Source organism: Lepus europaeus, chromosome 18 (assembly GCF_033115175.1).
Source record: "Lepus europaeus isolate LE1 chromosome 18, mLepTim1.pri, whole genome shotgun sequence".
Classification (NCBI taxonomy): Eukaryota; Metazoa; Chordata; class Mammalia; order Lagomorpha; family Leporidae; genus Lepus; species Lepus europaeus.
The window spans coordinates 52243596-52262178 of record NC_084844.1 but is presented as its reverse complement, the minus strand read 5'-3'; the positions used below and the strand labels follow the sequence as shown (position 1 = coordinate 52262178).

The 18583-nt window shown below is 57.6% G+C and overlaps 1 protein-coding gene across 2 annotated transcripts; it reads right to left on the bottom strand.

The window, feature by feature from the left end:
* Nucleotides 1-529: 529 nt before the first annotated feature.
* On the bottom strand, nt 530-12922 carry ARHGEF15 (Rho guanine nucleotide exchange factor 15). Of its 2 annotated transcripts, XM_062216139.1 has the most exons (16): nt 12889-12922; nt 9964-10622; nt 9364-9696; nt 9141-9198; nt 7730-7788; nt 7411-7622; nt 7158-7318; nt 6811-6963; nt 6086-6215; nt 4593-4667; nt 4421-4513; nt 4171-4331; nt 3921-4073; nt 3715-3797; nt 3526-3630; nt 530-1770 (listed from the first exon to the last, which is right to left on the bottom strand). In XM_062216139.1, the coding sequence occupies exons 2-16, from the start codon at nt 10571-10573 to the stop codon at nt 1619-1621; spliced, it is 2538 nt and encodes an 845-aa protein (XP_062072123.1). In that variant the 5' UTR covers nt 10574-10622; nt 12889-12922; the 3' UTR covers nt 530-1618. The 2 variants fall into 2 exon arrangements, with proteins under 2 accessions (XP_062072123.1, XP_062072124.1); XM_062216140.1 differs by lacking the exon at nt 3526-3630.
* Between the last annotated feature and the right edge of the window lie 5661 nt (nt 12923-18583).

Genomic DNA, 18583 nt, shown 5'->3' with positions numbered 1-18583 from the left:
TAGAACACACAGAAGGCACCCAACGGACAGGTGCACCCAACGGACAGCTGACTTGAACACGGAGACACCTGGCTCATCGGGAAAGGGCCTCTTCTTTGCTGGCTGGTTGCCCTTTGTGTCCTTCTCACTGCCTCTTTGTCCCCTTGCTGGAGCCCCGACCATGCCTGGCCCTGCCCTCGGGAGCTGTGAGTGGGCCAGCACACTCCAGCCACGCACCAGCCCCGGTTGCCACAAGAACTGACCTCTGCTCTTGACTTCCTTCCCACCAGCCCCCACCCCAGCCCCCCATATCCGTTCAAACTACACTTGCTCCTTTAATCACATAATACAAGTTCACCAACGTTTATTGAGAATTTCCCACGTCAGGCCCCGTGTTCGGTGCATCTCCAAAGTCATGGCCAGCCCAAAGGCCAGTGGCCTCCTTCTCTGAGTCTCCCACCATCTCCGCGCCCCTGCAGCTGATGAGGCAGTTTCTGTCCTGAGTGGAGGTGTAACTGCCCAGCTTGGGGAAGGCCCTGCCCCAGCAGGGCAGTTTGTCATCCGGTAGCAGGCATGGATGAGGTCGGGCAGCAACACCAGCTCCATTCTCTCAGCACCGTGGGGTTTCCGTGAGGACCAGGATGAAGGCCACAGAGCCCAGTAGGCTCACCAGCTGGTCCCTGAACCGAAGCACCCAGTTCTTCCCCCGAACCCGGAACTCAGCAGTTCTGAGACCTGAGGCCGAGGTTTGGCATTGGACAACAGTTCAAGGTGGAGGCTACGGAGGCAGGGAGTATGGAGGCCAGCATAAGGGACAAGGAGAAGCCCCTGGAGACATCAAGCGGCCTTGGGCCCCAGCTACTGGCCATCTTCAGTCCCTTGGGCAACTGCTGGCTGCCTGGTCGTTCTCGAACACCCCAGCCAACTGTCCCAGAGCCTTTGACTCCAGAACCCAGGCTCTCATCCCTGGCTCTGGCCTCCGACTGCCGAGCCACACCCAGGAGCACAGCCCCAGTGTCTTTCTTGGAGAGAACAATCAGGAAAGAAATGGAGCATTCAGCCATCAGGGAGCAGGAAGCGACCACCACACACTCAGCAGTTGGCTTCCCTGCTACATGTACACACACTCTGGAATTGGCTGGGGAGGGCACAGGAGGCAGCCAGGAATCCAATCTAATACTTCCCAGTCATAGAACCACGCGGGATGAAGACAGGGCTCTTGGGCCCCAAGCACGATCTTCTTGGGCTGGTTGAGTCCTTGCTCACCCTTGTTGGCTACTGTTTCCTTGACCTTTATCCCCAATGGAGCCTTTTTTTTTTTTTTTGCCTGCATTGATGTAGCTTTGGCTTCCTTGGCTATAGGCAGAGCAGGGATACTCATTGGCTGGGAGGTAGGCCAGCTCAGTACCCATTGGCCACTCTATACTAAGCCTCTGTCTCCTTAGCAACACACTCATACCACCGCGAGCTTAGACAGTCCTGTTTTCATTGGCTACCCTGTCCTCAAGCTCCATCCCTATTGGTTGCCACCAGAGGTAGTGTTTCCGTGGACAGTGGATCCAGTGAAGGCAGGGGCAAGGTTGGTCATCTCCACGCCACGCCGCCAGCTGTCACAGCCTGTGCCCCTCCCCAGCCTGCATTAGGGTGGGGGAGCGCTGGGGGGTCCTGAAGAGGGCTCAATGGCCTGGAGAAGCCGCTGGTGCTGGCGAAGGTGCTTCCTCCTCTCCTGCTCCCCTGTGACTTCACACACCAGCTGGGCAGGGAAGGCCCCAGGAAGTCCTCTCAGCCAGCCTGCAAAAGAATGACAGGGCCCTCCCCCATGGTGGGGGGAGGTCAGAGGTCAGAGGAGGTCTCTGGCCTTGGGGATGGTCATGGTGAGTGCGGGAATTCGTGGAGAAGCCTGGGGTGTCTGGTGGAAAGGGCATGGCAGGTGGAGGTGACAGCAGTGTCCAAGAGGATTCTGGGTTGTTCCACCAAGCCCTGCGGAGGCTGCAGAGGGTCAGAGGTGGAGGTCCCACCCGGAGCTGCAAGGACCCCCTAATCTGATCTCTGTTCCCTCTTTGACCTGGCTCGCTTCTCTCCCTTTCTTGCTCCTGCGAGCTACACTGACCTCCTTCCCCAGTCACACCCTGGGCCCTGACACCTGTGCACCGCCCACTGCCTCCAGCTGAGACCCTCTTGCCCAGGATACCACATGCCTAAATGGCGCACCTCCATCATGCTCACATGTTCCCTTCTTGGGGAGGTACACCCCAGCTTCCCTACTGAAAACTCTAACCCGGGGGTGAGTCTTTGGCCTACTGTAACCTGTAATGTCTCAGGTTAAGATCCTCTCGTCCCGCGGAGTGATGCCTGGATCCATTACCTGCCTCTGGTTCCTGGCTCCAGCTTCCTACAATGCAGACTCTGGGAGGCAGACTCTGGTGATGGCTCAAGTCACTGGGTTCCTGCCACCCATGTGGGAGACCTGGATGGAGTTCCTGGATCCTGGCTGGGCTCTCACCCAGCCCAGCCCTGGCCTCCTGGGCTGGAAGGAACCAGTGGATGGAGGGACAGGTTCTCCATCTCTCAATCTGATTCTCACTCTGTCACTCAAATAAGTAAATTCTATGTTTAAAAAATAAAGTAGGGGCCAGCGTCGTTGTTTGAGTCCTGGCTGCTCCACTTCCTATCCAGCTGTCTGCTAATGTGCCTAGGAAAGGTGTGGAAGATGGCCCAAGTGCTTGGGCCCCTGCACCTGTGTGGGAGACCAGGAAGAAGCTCCTGGTTCCTGGCTTCAGATCGGTCCAGCTCCAGCCATTGCGGCCATTTGGGGAGTGAACCAGCAGATGGAAGACCTTTCTTTTTTTTTTTTTTTTCAATTTTATTTATTTATTTATTTATTTATTTGACAGGCAGAGTGGACAGTGAGAGAGAGAGACAGAGAGAAAGGTCTTCCATTACCGTTGGTTCACCCTCCAATGGCCGAGCCAGGAGCCAGGTGCTTCTCCTGGTCTCCCATGGGGTGCAGGGCCCAAGCACTTGGGCCATCCTCCAGTGCACTCCCGGGCCACAGCAGAGAGCTGGCCTGGAAGAGGGGCAACCGGGACAGAATCCGGCGCCCCGACCGGGACTAGAACCCGGTGTGCCGGCACCGCAAGCTGGCTGAGAGGACTTCCTGGGGCCTTCCCTGCCCAGCTGGTGTGTGAAGTCACAGGGGCGCACGAGAGGAGGAAGCCTTTCTCTCTGTCTGTAACTCTGCCCCTCAAATAAATAAATAAATAATCTTAAAAATAAATAAATAAATGAAGTGGCAGCTACCCAACCCTGGAACTCCTAACCCTGCCTACTCTGCCCACTCTTATCTTTCCCACGGCACTCATCTCCCTGCACGTGCTACGTCACTGACTTCCTTGGGGTGCTTTCTTCCCTGCCTGCCTCCCCTGCCAGAATGTGTGCCGTGGCGGGACAGGAAGCTTTGTGTGTCAGGTTCACGGCGCCTGAACCAGCCAGCGGCCGGTCACTGCATAAGCAGTTATTGGACGGAGAAGCGAGGGACTCGCTCACCTTCAGGGCTCTTGTGCAGGTGCTTGGGGGGAGCCCTGGACTCCAGACTCCGTCCCTCGGCCTTAGTGGGTGTAGCTGGCTCTGAGCCCAGTTCCTGGGAGCACTCTGGGTGGGGACAGGTGACACGGCAGTGACATCCAAATTCTATTCCATACTCTCCTTCCCTCTTCCTATCTCGGGGGTACTCACCATAGTCCTCATAGATGGTGTCCGGGGAACAGGGCAGGGGGCCGGGGGTGGGGAAGGCTCCCAGCCAGCGCTGCATGTCTGACCTGCAGGATGCGAGAAAGGGCACAGGCAGCCAATGGGGCAGAGAAAGTGGCACGGGGAGGGGGTGGGGCTCGAGAGGTCTAGCCCAGGGGTCGGGGGTGTGTTCTACAGGAAAGGCAACTCACAAGGATGACGCTTGGAGTAGCCGGTGGGTAGGGCGGCCCTGGTGATTGCTGAGAAGCGAGAGGCGGAAGGTAGGGGGTCCAGATGGGTCTGGAACCTGCTGGGCCTGGACCAGGGAGCGATGGGCGTAGTCCAGAACCTGTAGCCGCTGCCCACTGCCCAGGAAAGAGGACGGTCAGAGACTGATGGGGGTCGTGCCACACGCCTCCTCTCCACCCCGGGCCTGGGCCTGCTCCCTCCCCTGGCACCCACCTCTTGGGCTGCGTGATGAGCAGCAGGTCACTGAAGAGCAGCAGGCAGAGAGGGGTGAAGCGGGGGCGTGAGGTGAAGAGCACGCCCCCCCTGCGGCACCCCAACTCGGTCAGCTCCCCCTGCAGCTCCAGGCGCCGAGACCAGGAGACCAGAGGCAGAGCCTGCGGGGAGGCAGAGGCTGTGCTCACGGTGCTGGTTGTGCTGGCCGCCTGCCTGCCCTTTGGCGTGGGGATGGTGGGCGGGGACTGACCTTGACTTTGTGGAAGCGCAGCCTTTGGGTGAGCCGGATCAGCTCCTCGGTCTGCTTCATGCGGCCCACCTCCGCACTGCAGCGCTCGATGATCTGCGTGCGGGGGGGCCGAGTCACCCACCCCGCCCCCTCCCACCTCTCCCCAGCACCCTGCCGCTGCCCTCCTGCCCACCTTGCTGATGGCACCCAGGGCTTTCTGGGCATTCTCCTGGCGGCTGGACCCCTCCTCTGTCTGGCGTAGGATATTCTGGGGACAAGGAGAAAGTGACTGGGCCCCCCACTCTGTGGCCCTGGGCTTCAGAGGGGTCACAGCTCAGGGGGCCCTGCCTGGCTTGGCACAATGCTCAGTTTGAGGATCACAGGGTTGGAAGATCAGTGACCTCACCATTCACTGCCTGCCTAACCTGAACAAACCATGTTCCTTCTCTGGGCTTCAGTGTGCCCATCTGTAAAGTGGGGGTAACACAGCCCCAGCAAATCAGTAACATTGTGAGGACTCAGGGAGATAGTGCTGAGCATAGTTGCTGGCACATAGTAAATGCTGAACAGACGGTTGCTATTATTTTAATGATTATTGGTACCCCAGCATAGTTTCTGGACTTAATAGTCTCTGCACATAATGCCTGGACTTTGGGGCTGGCGGTGCAGCAGGCTAAACTTCTGTTTGCAAACTTGCCATCGCATATCAGATGTTCTGCGTTCCATCCAGCCCCCTGCTAAAGCCCCTGGGGAAGCAGCATGTGATGGCTCAAGGACTTTGGCCCCCACCACCCACATGGGAGATCTAGGAGGAGTTCCAGGCTCCTGGCTTCAGCATGAGCCAGCCCAGGCCACTGCAGCCATTTGGGGAGTGAACCAGCAGATGGAAAACCTCTCTCTCTCTCTCTCTCTCTCTCTCTCTCTCTCTCTCTCTCTCCCTCTCTCCCTCTCCCTCTCCCTCTCCCTCTCCCTCTCCCTCTCCCTCTCCCTCTCCTACTCTGACTTTCAAATAAATAAAAAAAATTCTTTTAAAAAGAGTGCCTGGACTTCCGTTCTATCTCCATCGATTCTTTCTGTAGGACCTGCAGCAAGTTATGAGCCTCAGTCCGCTCATCCATAAAGCAGGTGCACAACAGCTGCTCCCCTCACACGGTTGCCAGTGAGATCCACCAGGTACGCAGCACGTAGGCCCGCGCCTGTCCCAGCACACACACTCAGCACTCACTCTCAGTAACGGTTGAGCTATTACAGTTGCTTTTGTTATTACTGTGTTGTCAGTACTGGGGACAGGTAAAACTGAGTAAGAAGCTGATAATCTAGTTTGGGGACTTGTCACATCCAGATCCCCACATCAGGTGACCCAGGTAGGAAGGAGGCTCTACAACAACAGAAGAATCTTTCTCAACCTTTCCTTTTGCTTTCCGTATCATCCCACGAAGAAGGCTCTTCCAGATATCGGTCCACCTGATTGTCGCCCCGCCCACCAGGGAATTTTAATTTGATAGGCTGTTTGGAAGTGATAGCACCCTGGGGGGGGGGGCACCAGAGCCCAAGACCACGCCCCACCCCCCCCACCCCCGTCCCCGTCCCCCGCCGCGAACCGCGGAGGGAGCGGAGCATCTCGCCCAGACTAGATCACAAGTCTCCAGAGGCGGGGCTGCGGCGGGCGGAGCCGGCGGGCGGTACCTGCAGCAGCATGCGGAGCCGGGTGATGCGCTGGAAGGGCAGCAGCAGGAAGGAGGGCAGCGGGAGCCGCTCGCACTTGGGGAGGCTCTGCAGCCGCCGCAGCTCCGCCGAGAAGCGCACGTTCGTGTCCCTGCAGAAGCCGGCGGGGCGGTGAGCAGCCGCCGCGGGGCACACACCGCACTGCCCGCATCCCCCAGCCGCCTCTGGCCCCCGCCTCATCCCCGCTCCCGCGCTTCCTCCCGCACTTTTGGGGCTACAGTAGCTGTCCCTTGTCTGTAGTTTTGCTTTCCTCAGTTTCTACCTGCGGTCAACCTTGGTCCCAGTATATGTTCCATGGAACATTCTAGAAATACATTATTGCTAAGGTTTGAGTCTCACGCTTTCTTGAGCAGCTGATGAAATCAGACCCCACCCTGCCCTGCCCCACAGGACACAAATTATCTTTTGTCCGGGGTATCCACACTGTGTATGCTATGATCTTTTAGTCCCTTGGTACTCAATTGGTTATCAGATCAGCAGTGCCTTGCAAAGCAAAAGAGCAGAATTTTTTTTTTACAATATATCGTCATCAGTGTTCTATTTTATTATTAACGATCGTCGTTGATCTCCGTGCCTACTTTACAAATTAAACAGCATCCTAAGCGTGCATACATATATAGGAACAAAGACAGCATCTAAAGGGTTGGGTGCTCTCTGTGGCGCCCACTGGGGACCCCAGCACTCACATGAGGCGGCTGTAGGTCTCCTCCTGGTACTGCTGGTTCCGCACGTAATCCACGTACACAGAGAAAGGCCCCACGGCGTGGCTGTGCACCACGTCACACAGGTCGCTGATGTGCGGAGAAGAGCGCACCCGGCTCAGCAGTGTCCCGAGGAACCTGGAGCAGTGGGGGGGAGCAGCAATGGGGGGGTCAGAGAGCCCCAGGGCTCCTGGAGCAGTGGGGGGGAGCAGCAATGGAGGGGGTCAGAGAGCCCCGGGACTCCTGGGCGGAAGGACCTGGGCCAGAGGGGGAACCAGGGGAGCACGCAGCAGCTGAGGCCAGGGTGCCTGGGTGGACGAGACCCCACTGACCGCTCGCTGACGCCCTGGACGCGCTGCACGTTGGAGAAGAGGGTGTGGTGGTCCCTGGGGGTGAGCGTGTCCCGGAGGGCCTGGCTCAGCACGAAGGTGTCGGTCAGCAGCCGCAGCGAGCGCAGGTAGGAGGCCTCTGATGTCACCACCTCAAACAGGCTCTGGGGAGAAACAGAGGGCAGTGGTGGAAAGCACGGCACGCTGCCGGCCTCGGACCCAGGTCACGTGCTCCGCCCCACCCAGGGGTGCCCACCTCCTGCATGCGCCTCTCCTGGGGGCTGAGGGTGTCCAGGAGGCCGCTGGCTTGCACGGCTGGAAGCTCTTGCCACAGGGTGTTGCGAGGTCCAGGGGGGCGTGCGAAGGCGGGAGTTTCTCCAGGATTGGCGGGAGGAGGACCCCCATCCTCACCAACCCCCCACAGTTCTTCGGACAGCACGGCAGCGCGGTAGGTCTGGTACAGAGGTTCTGGAAGAGGGGGTAGCCAGAGCCCATCAGGCAAGCCCAGGGCCCCAGGACACTTGCCCACGGCTTGCTGGCCACAGCAGAGACCATTACCGTCCAGAGACCCTCACCGTCCTGCAGGGGCAGCTCCCAGCTCTGCTCCTTCAGCCCTTCCAGCCCCTCCTCGTCTCTGTGGAGAGAGAAAGGGAGGGGAGTTCCCAAGGAGTGCTAGTCCCATGGCACGGGCACAGGAACTGCACAAGCCTTCCACAGGCTGCATGCAGGGCCCCTGTGGGCTCCCCAGGCCAAACCCCAGCTTTTTATGTGTGCCTCTTCTAGCGAGGCCCCGTCCAGCCCCGTTCCCTCAACTACTGTGTAACAGAGACTTCCTATCTCGGTTTCCAGCCTTCTCACTAACCATCGCCCGGGAATGCGTCCTATTTGCGACTCAGGGAAAATCCACATCACCAAGCCCATTTTGACTAATTTTTTTATTTGAGAAACTGACAGACAGAAAGGACCGGGCCTGGGCTGAAGCTGAGAGCCAGGAACTCGATCCAGGTCAGGGACCCAATTAGTAGACTCATCACCTGCAGTCTCCCAAGGTCACATGAGCAGGTGGCTGGACCTGGGAGTGGGACCAGGCACTCACACTCTTCTACCTCCTCAGCTGTCTCCCCTGTTTGGGTCAACGAACCATCACACCTCCATTCGCCTCAGCTAAAAACCACATTTGTAAATGTTTGTTGAATGAATAAATTGACTCAAGTTATCTCTGATAATGAGGATGGATCTAAAATTTAAGCCCAGATATCATAGAAGGGGTGGTGGTGGTGGTTGCCAAATGGGTTTGCAGACACCTGCCATGGAGGCTCAAGGTGAGGGGAGGGGCTTAAAATCAAGAACACATGCTAACGCCCAGCTCCATACCAGTGCCACACCACAGCCGCTCCAGGAACAAGCCATAATGATTATCCCCATTTCACAGATGAGGACACTGAGACCCAGAAAAGTTGAGGATTTGTGCAAGGTCACGTAACCAGGAAGAAACAGGGCTGGATTAGAAACCAGGGTGGCAGGGGCTGCATTGTGGCTCAGCAGTGCCTGCAATGCCAGCATCCCACATCAATCAGAGCACCTGTTCAAGTCCCAGCTGCTCCCTGCTAATGCACCTAGGAAAGCAACAGAAGATGGCCCAAGTGCTTGAGTCCTTGCCACCCATGAGGGAGAACCAGATGGAGTTCCAGGCTCCTGGCCCAGCCCAGGCCATTGCAGTCATTTAGGGAGTGAACCAGACGATACATGATCTATCTCTCTCTCTCCCCCTCTTTCTCTCCCTCTCTCTCTCTCTCTCTCTCTGCCTTTCAAATAAATAAATAAATGTTTAATAAGAAAACAAAAGAGAAACCAGGGCTGCTTGTCTCAGCACCCATGCCCTTCTCCCACCTGTGTGGAGGTGGGATGTACCTGGATCTGAAGGTTACTCTGCCCTCAGGTGAGTGTGGTGGCAGAGAAAGGGGGGAAAGGGCGGGGCGACGGTACCTTCCTTCCACGGCTGCTGGAGGCGCGCTCAGAGTAGGAGCTTCATCAGGACTGTCCCCTGGAGACAGAACTCCAAGTGAGGAGACCAGGACCCCGGACCCCCAGAAGAGCCCATTGCCCTAGAAACTTCCACTCCCACCAGACCCAGAGCAGCAGAGGAAGGGAACCCTGGGCCTGTTCGGGTTTTGCGGGTCATTGTTCACCTCCACCAGATGTCCCGTACCTGTTTGGATTCCATCTTCGGAAGGCAGGTGCACAGCTGGTTGTGGGGGGTCCTCAGGGACCATGGCGTCCTGCCTGGCCCGAGCTGGCTTGGGGGGTTTGAGGGGCGGCAGGAGTTTGCGCTCCGCGGTGGAGCGGTAGGAGGTGAGGACCACAGCAGGGTGACTGATGCTTGGAGGGCTGGGGCGAGAGCGAGAGGCCCGAAGTGGGGAGGCCCGGCAGGGGGCCTTGGGGCCATCCTCAGAGGCCCCCACTGGCACCCATCGGAGCTCCAGGCCAGGCCGGGATGTGTGGCAGATACAGGGGCAGTAGGGAGGGCAGGCCAGGGCAGCATCTGTAAGAGACAGGGTATCCCATGGGGACCGCCCTTGGCACCTGGTCCCACTCTGCCCAGGGAGCCTTAACTTGGTCCAGTAGCTAGAACCTCAAGGTCTAGCCCCACATGTCTGTAGACCTCCTCCCTCCAACCCCCAGAAATACGGAGAGCAGATTTCCCAGACGTGAGATCCATTGCTGAAAAGGTAGCCCCCGGAAGTTCCCAACTGCAAAGCAGTAGAAAAAGGAAGGTGATTGAAGTCACCCCACCTGCCCATCGACTTACCTGGAGCGCCATTCTCCTGGGGCCCGCCCCCGGCGGGGGCGCCCTGCAGAGCCTCTCTCTCCCCGTTCACCTCCGCTCCTGCTGGGGAGCCCTGCTCTGGGGCGGCCGCAGCCTGGGCCCGGCCTTCAGTCCCCCATTCAAACCTGCCAGCCAGTCTCCGAACCGTGCCGGGGGCCGAGGCGGGGCCGTCCTGGGCGGGGCCCTCAGCCGTGGGGAGCGCAGGCAGAGCGGTGCAGGGCGACGCCGAGGGCTTGGGTGGGGGGACAGGAGAGCGAGGAGCAGGTTCTGGGGAGATGGAGCGCCTCGACACGGGACTGGGGGTGCGGGCGGGTGAGTCCGGGGAAGTCTGGGAGTCGAGGCTGTTTCTAGAAGCTGAGGGGGGCAAGAGGGCAGGGGGCTTGAGGGATGCGGCTGGGGGCTCCCAGAAGAGAGGGGTGCACATGGGAGCTGGGGTATCCTTGGAGGTTCTGGGCGGTGCTTGCGGAGAGGAGCCGTTCTGGGGAGGCCCTGGGGAGTGGGCAGCCCGGACGCGAGAAGGGGGCCGGGGGCGGATGATCCGAGGGGGCTTCTGGGTAGGGGGTGTTGCTGTAGGAAGGGACTGGGCCGACATCTTCCTCTGAGCTCTTCAAAGGGACGGGGTGCTCTGCTGGAGTCATCCCCTGAGGGAGGAGGGAGAGAGAGAAGGCTCCTCTTAGTGTGGCTCCAGCTGGGTGACCCCAGGCCGGTTGAAGCAATGCTGTTGGAGTCTGGAGGATAGTCTGGGGCACAGCCCTACGTTCTCTCTCAGTGCCACGGTCTTCTCACCACCCCACACTGCTTCTCCTCATTCTGTTCCAGGCCTGCCTGATGCACCCATAGCCTGTGTCCTGCAGATCTGTGTGTGTGCCAGGGGGTGGTGCCTGGTGTGTTGTGAGCCTGTACTCACTTGGTTCTTAGGGACAGGTGTACAGTGGGAGGGTGGAGTGTATGCATGTGGTGTGTGCCCTGTTAACGAGTAAAGGGTTCGGGGATGGTGCTATGTGCATAGCAGGTAATGCCACTGCCTGTAGTGCTGGCATCCCATATGGGTGCCAGTTCGAGTCCTGGCTGCTCCAGTTCCTATCCAACTCTCTGGGAAAGCAGTAGAAGAGGGCCCAGCCTTGGGCCCCTGCACTTGCGTGGGAAACCCAGAAGAAGCTCCTGGCTCCTGGCTTCAGATCGGCGCAGCTACAGCTGTTGTGGCCAATTGGGGAGTGAACTAGTGGATGGAAGACCTCTCTCTCTCTCTCTCTCCCTCTCATTCTCTCTCTGTGTAACTCTGATTTTCAAGTAAAATAAATAAATCACTAAAAAAAAAAAAAAGAGTAAAGGGTTTAAGTCCCAGATCTCCACTTCCCACCCAGCTCCTTCGCTAATATGCATGGGAAAGCAACGGAAGAGGACCCAAGTGCTTGGGCCCCTGAGGTGGCGTGGGAGCCTTGGATGGAGTTCCAGGCTCCTGGCTTTGTTGCAGCCGTTTGGAGATTGAGCCAATGGATGGAGGATCTTTTTCTCTGTGTCTCTGCTCCTCCCTCTGTCATTCTGCCTTTCAAATAAGTAAAATAAAATACATCTTAAAAAATAAAAAGGTAGAAGGTAGTGGTGGTTTTTGACTAAGCGGTGAAGCCACCTAGAAGGACATTCACAATCCCGCATCAGAATGCCTGAATGTGACTCCTGGCTCTGGCTCCTAATTCCAGCTTCCTCCTGATGTGCATCCTGGGAGGCAGCAATGGTGGCTCTGCTAATTGGATTCCTGCTACCTATGTGGGAGACCTGGATTGAGTTCCCAGCTCATGGCTTGGGTCTGGTCCAACCCAGGCCATTGGTAGCTCTGTCTGTGTGTTTCTCTGCCTCTCAAGTAAATAAAAATTTAAAAGAGAGAGAGGAGAGAGAGTGCAAGGTACTTCCAAAAGTTTGTGGAAAACAGAATTAAAAGGATCGCTTATTTTGGTGCAACAAATTTGAAATCCATGTACACAAGGGGTCTGCACAGAGCTCGGGGGACTGCAGCTGACAGGAGAACTCTGCATGGGTTTCTGTTTGTTTCCTGCCAAAATCAATGTGTCTTTTAATGCCATTTTCCACGAACTTCTCGGAGCCCCCCTGGTCTGCGGTGGCATGTCGGTGTGTGCTCTTCGTGAGTGCCCACACGCTGGCTGGGAAGCCAGGGATGCCTCCCTGTTTCCCTCCACCCCCACCCTGTTTCCCAGTTCCTCTCTCCGGACTCTCCCTTTCCGGCTTATTTTTAGTCTCCTTTTCCTGCCCGTGAAGATTCCTGGAGCCTCTGACCCCGGGAGACCAGTGGCCCGCCGGCCCGCTCTCTCCTGCCCATCCCTCCAGCTCTCCGCTAATGGCCTGGGCAAGCAGTGGAAGATGGCCCAAGTCCATGGGCCCCTGCACCGGCGTGGGAGACCCCGTACTCCCTGGGCCTGGTCACAGAGAGAGGCCCCAGCAGAGGCCTGGCCAGGTGGCCAGAAAGCCAGGAGTCGGGACCACATGCCACGGCGCCGGGACCTGGGACCCTGGACCCGGGCTGCTTGCTTCTCCTCCCCCCACAGGAAGAGGCTGCTGTCCCCAGAAGGCAGCGCTGGGAGGCAGTCAGGGCCAGGTGCCCTCCAGGAGTGGGCACGAGAGGCAGAGCCCGCCAGGCCCCAGAGTGGGTTCTTGAGAAGAGATGTGCGCTCGGGGCTGGGGCTGGCAGCTGGCGGCTCAAAGTCCCCTGCATTCTGGCCCGAAGCCACTCGGTGAGGTGACCCATGTAGTGGCCAGGACAGCTGGCCAGCTCCTCCCCAGCACCTACCCCACTCGTGACCCCGCCCCCCACAGGTACCGGCATCTGCTTCCTTCCTCACCCCCACCCCAGCCTCTTGAAGGGACCCAGGTCCTCAGGCCCCAAGCACTCACCCTGGAGTCCCCTCCACGCTCAGTCACCTCCCAGGGCTGAGTGAGTAGGGCAGGAAACAGGAATCGGATCCGCCTCCCAACCGGACACCCCCCCCACCCCCGCCCCAGCACACCACACTCCACATGCGCACTCAGGGGGTGTGAGGGAGCCAGCGGCCAGGGTGTGGGGCAAGGCTGGCCTCAGGTGCCGACAGGCTGCTGCAGGGTGAGGGGGAGTGGTGGCTACGGCCGGCCTGGGGCTGGCGGTGTGGCCTGGGCATCCAGATGCCCCTGTCTTGGCTATGGGATGCTGTGTGTGCCCGCACACAGTGTGTCTGGCCATCTCTCCCACACAACGTGTATGATCACCCGTGTCTTCAGTTTGCAACCAGTCGCCAGGAGTGTGGGCGGTGCGGCTACATCACACTGTGGGACCCCAACCCCGACCCTTCCCTGGCCCCCGCTCTAGCTGCCCAAGGATTTACCTTTGTCTTTCTGGAAGTTGTCCTGTCTTCAGCCTGTCCTGCCAGCCCCCTGGGAGCAAGGACTGCACGGGGGGCAGAGGGCTCCGCGTGTCTCCTCTGTGTTTCTGGGGCGGGGACTGAAGCCCCAGATTGAGATCTCCGCAGAGGAAGCCAGTTCCTCCGCCCCACCCGGCCATTGTGTCAGGCGTGTGCCTGTGTGTGTGTGTGTGTGTGTTTACAGGGGATGGCAGCGCAGGGAGAGAGGTGCAGGGGGAATCTGAGATCCGTCTCCTCCACTGGGTGTGACATTTGCTGGGACCCCTGCTGTTCACCATTCTCAGTCCCTGCCTCCCTGGGTCCCAGCCCCTGACTCCCTGTCCCGTAGGGGGGCTTCATGCTGATCGGTCAGCAGTTGGTGCTCCTGGGGGTAGGTGGGCAGGAGGGTCCCTCTCACCTTCTAATTTTCTCTGTGGTGGAGGAGCTGAGTCCCCCACCCCAGGGGCTGGGGGTGTGTCCTATAAACAGGGGAGAGGGTAGAAGGAGCCACACCCCAGCCTGGAAAGTAGTGCCCTGGGAGGAAGAGCCAAGGGCAGGAGGCGACTCTGGAAGTCTTCGCCCATGGCCGGGAGCCCACCTGGGTGAGATGTTCACACATGCTCCAAACAAGACGCTGGGAAGAAAATCCAGGAAGCTGGCATGAAAAGATGTTTCAAACTTTTTATTCTCAACGTAAAACAAAACAAAACAAAAGTCCTTGTCGGAGGTAGCTTTCTCTGCAGGGAGGAGAGAACTTCCACTTTGCTTATGGCCCTGTCTAAATACTGACGGAGTTTGTGGGCTCAAAAGGCTTCCGTAGCCTTGGCAGCTCATGCCAAGAGCCTCGGGTGATCGCTGATGTCCTACATAAGCATGGCAATTGTTAAATCAACAACAGGAGTCACTGTGCACTTGCTCCCCATGTAGAACCTCTGTCCTTAATGTGTTGTACTATGAGCATTAGCAGCAGTACAACTTGTCTTCAAACAGTACTTTATACTCTGTGTGTCTGTGTGGGTGCAAACTGTTGAAATCTTTACTTGGTATAGAGTTGGTCTTCTGTATATAAAGATAATTAAAAGTGAATCTTAATGAAGAATGGGATGGGAGAGGGAGTAGGAGGTGGGATGGGAGTGGGGGTGGGAAGGCGGGTATGGGGGAAGAATCACTATATTCCTAAAGCTGTACCTATGAATCTATATTTATTAAATAAAAGCTTTCTGAAAACAACAACAACAAAAAGGTCCTTCTAGTGACCAACAAAGGCCTGCTCCTCCACAGGTCTCTCCTGCCACAGGGCCTTTGCACTGGCTGGCTGTGGCCTCTGTTGGGAAACCTCCATCCTGAGACCTCACCGTGTCTCACGCAGGTGAAGGACTCAGCTTCTCCAGGAGGCCCGCCCCGATCACTCCTTAACCCATCGGCATCAAACAGATTTATCCCAAGGTGCTGGAACAGGGTCGGGCACGTATCAGGTGCCTAATGGTCGACTGAACAGAATCCTCCCTACAGCCCGTGATTCCTCTTAGGCCCCTTCCCTAGTTCTGTTGATCTCATCAAATCCCCACCCCCATGTACATGCACACATCAGAGTCTGGACCCAACCTCCCAGGACCCACCCCCAGACCCTTGTGGGTGTCCAGAGAGAGGAACGCTCTCCCAGAGTCTCAAGACCCTACCAAGAAACTCAAGATACACCTGTGTGGCAAAACAAATCCTGCTTTGTTTTTACTGAAATGGGCGAATCTGTATTAGCTTTGCTGCTTATCAAAAAGTGCATTAGGAGCCAGCACTGTGGCACAGTAGGTTAAGCTTCTGCCTGTGGCACCGGTATCCCATATGGGCGCTGGTTCAAGTCCCGGATGCTCCTCCAGCTCTCTGCTAATGACCTGGGCAAGCAGTGGAAGATGGCCCAAGTCCATGGGCTCCTGCACCTGCGTGGGAGACCTGGAAGAAGCTCCTGGCTTTGGACCAGCCCAGCTCCAGCCGTTGCAGCCATTTGGGGGTGAACCAGAGGATGGAAGACGTCTCTCTCTCTCTCCCCCTCTCTCTCTGCTTCTCTGTAACTCTGCCTTTCAAATAAACAAATCTTTTTTTTTTTTTTAAACTTAAAAGAAAAAGCTCAGGTAGGAGTTTGGCCAGGCCAACACGCAGGGAAACCAGGGAGGCACAGCCAGGTGAAGGTCGTGGAAAGGAAGCTTTGCTGAACTGGAAAGAGGGGTATGAGACTGGAGGAGCAAGGGGAAGCCACTTCGTGGGCAACTAGACAGGTGCACAAGCACAGAGGTTTCTGAGCAGTACAAGGAGTGAATAGAAATAATTGGAATGAGAGAGAGAGAGAGAGAGAGAGAGAGAGGAGGAAGGAGGGAGGGAGAGAGAGAGAGGACTCCCATCGGCTGGTTTACTCCCCAAGTGGCCAGGAGCCAGAAACTCACATGGGTGGCAGGGACCCAACTCCTTGAGCCATTACTGCTGCCACCCAGAGTGTGTATTAGCAGGAAGCTGAAATCCAGGCACTTCAATATGAGATGCCGGCAACCCTAGTGACATCTTAGCCACTGTGCCAATCACCTGGCCCTGAGCTGCTGTCTTAACTGCTAAGCTGAACGCCTACCCCCGCAGCGGCCATTTTAACCAGTTCCACACCCATCCTCTTCTGGTACCAGTGCCTCGTTTCCCTTTGGGACACTGCCCCTCCGTCCTTCTAAGCCCACAGGGCCCTTTGCAGGGTACGCATGGGCCAGAAGCAGCTGGTCAACCAGTTGTCTCTGCCCTGGCCATAGAAACTGATTCAGGGCAGAGTATGTGGCACAATCGAGCCCAAAACCTCGTCCATGTGGGGCGTCCACTCAAGTGACAGCAACAGACAAGCAATGAGTCATCTTTCTACCCGGGACACAGAGCCTTGCAGCTGCCCGTGGCTCTCAATGAGGGGGCCTGAGAATAAAGCCTGTACAGGGTACAGGAGAGAGGTGGAGAGAGCCCCCGACCCTGCGGCCTGCAGCGCTCAGCTCTACGAGTCAAGACTTGGGTCACAGGGGCTGCTGGTGCGGCGTAGCAGGTAAAGCCACCTCCTGCGACGTCCCTGCTGCTCCCCTTCTGATCCAGCTGCCTGCTAATGGCCCGAAGATGGCCCCAAGCGTTTGTGCCCCTACTGCCCATGTGGGAGACCCAAGTGAAGCTCCTACCTCCTGGCTTCTGCCTGCCCAGCCCTGGCATTAAAAAAAAAAAAAAAAATCTTGCAAGGCAGAACTCATAATGAAAGCCGTGTCAAGTTTAGCTGGCTTATCCTAGGACTTTGGACAGGGCACTTGGGTTCTGTAGGTTCTGTCTTCTGTGGGGGCAGGGGCAGGCAGCCTGCCTGGGATGAGGGGTAAGTCAGGAACCCTGGCCTGATCCAAGAATTGATGCCGGTTCTGACCCAGGTGGGGACCTGCACAAGATTCGGCGGGGCTGCCACCAGGTGGAGTGTGAGCGCTTCAGGTGCTGGAACTCAGCGCCTCCGCCACATGGGTGGAGATGGAGAGCCCAGGGCCACGTGCCCTCCAAGCCCTGCACCCTGTCACACCCTCCCTGTGGTTCCGCCCTTCCCTTTATGTCCCCCTCCAGCTCCTCTCAAATCTGTCTCAGCATGGCCACACCCGGGACAAAATCACAAGAGTGGTATGGCCTGCAGGGAGGGGGGGCCGTGGCCTGTGGAGGGGCAGTGACTAAGAGCCCCCTGCGACAGCCTGGGTGAAGGGGAGTGAGCTGCTTGGGGCGGCACGTGGGCAGGAGTTCCAGGTCCAGGCCTGGGATCTGATGTGTGATGCGCCCCCTTCCCACTCCTCTCTGCGGGTGCGTGCGTGGGATCCAGCCCTGGCCACACAGTGCAGCCGGCGCGGGTGTCTGGGCCGGCGCTCGCTCAGCGAGGACTACAGCGGGCACCCGCGGCCCCTTCTGGACCAAGTCCCCCCGCAGAGCCGGAGAACCGGATTGAGCGGCAGCAGTTAGGACGCTCTGGAGTAACCTTTATGCAGAGGCAGAGAAGCCTGGGGCTGCTGGCCTTGTCCTTAGAGAGGGTTCTGAGGACAGTCTCCAGGCGCGGTCAAGAGCCATCGCCGCTCCCTCCAGAGCTCCCCTGGAGAGATCCCATGGAAGGAGGGCCTCTGGTCGCTGAAACCACCGTTTATGGAGACAGAGGCTCTGGCAGTGCCTGAGAAACCATGTAACATACAGACCCCACCTGCGGCCGGCTGGGACCCTCGTCTGTGCACTGGCCAACGGCAGTGTCGCTGCCTCTAGCCCAGAGGGTCATTCACCGTGCTTGCCGCCGGGGGCCTTCACTCCAAGGACTGGCGTGCTAAGAATTGCACACCTGCACTCAGCACCCACTTTGTGTCTCCACGTGGTGTTAGGGCTCTGTGATCTTCTCCCTAGTTTCTGAGAAAACACAATGACGCATTTTACTTTCTTAAAGATATTTGGTAGAACATGCAGTTGGTCTTATCTGACACCAGGACAATTGGTTCTCTTCGTGTACTTGGACCAGTGTCCAGGTCCTTAGGCTCCAGCAAGTCACATCTGAGTGCTCAGGTTTATTCCTCCAGAGCAATGAAGCTGAGCGGTAGATCATGTCTGTGGTTTTGCTAATGCATCTCCCAATTTTTTTTAAAGATTTATTTATTTGAAAGGTGAATAATAGAGAAAAAGATCTTCTATCCACTGGTTCACTCCACAAATGGCCACAGTGGCCATGGGTAGGCCAAGCAGAAACCAGGAGCCAGGAACTCCATCCTGGTCTCCCACTTGTGCGGCAGGGCCCAAGCACGTGGGCCATCTTCCACTGCTTTCCAAGGCGCATCAGTAGGGAGCTGGATTGGAAGCCAAGCAGCCAGGACGTGAGCCAATGATGGCTTACCCTGCTGTGCCGCAACACCAGCTCCTCCCAGATTAAAAAAAAAAAACCTACCATTTGTGCCATGATTCAGATCTTAAGATCTGTTTCCACGGCCGGCACCGTGGCTTAACAGGCTAATCCTCTGCCTTGCAGCGCTGGCACACGGGGTTCTAGTCCCGGTTGGGGCTCCCGGTTGCCCCTCTTCCATGCCAGCTCTCTGCTATGGCCCAGGAAGGCAGTGGAGGATGGCCCAAGTGCTTGGGCCCTGCACCCGCATGGGAGACCAGGAAAACCACCTGGCTCCTGGCTTCGGATCGGATCGGATCAGCGAGATGTG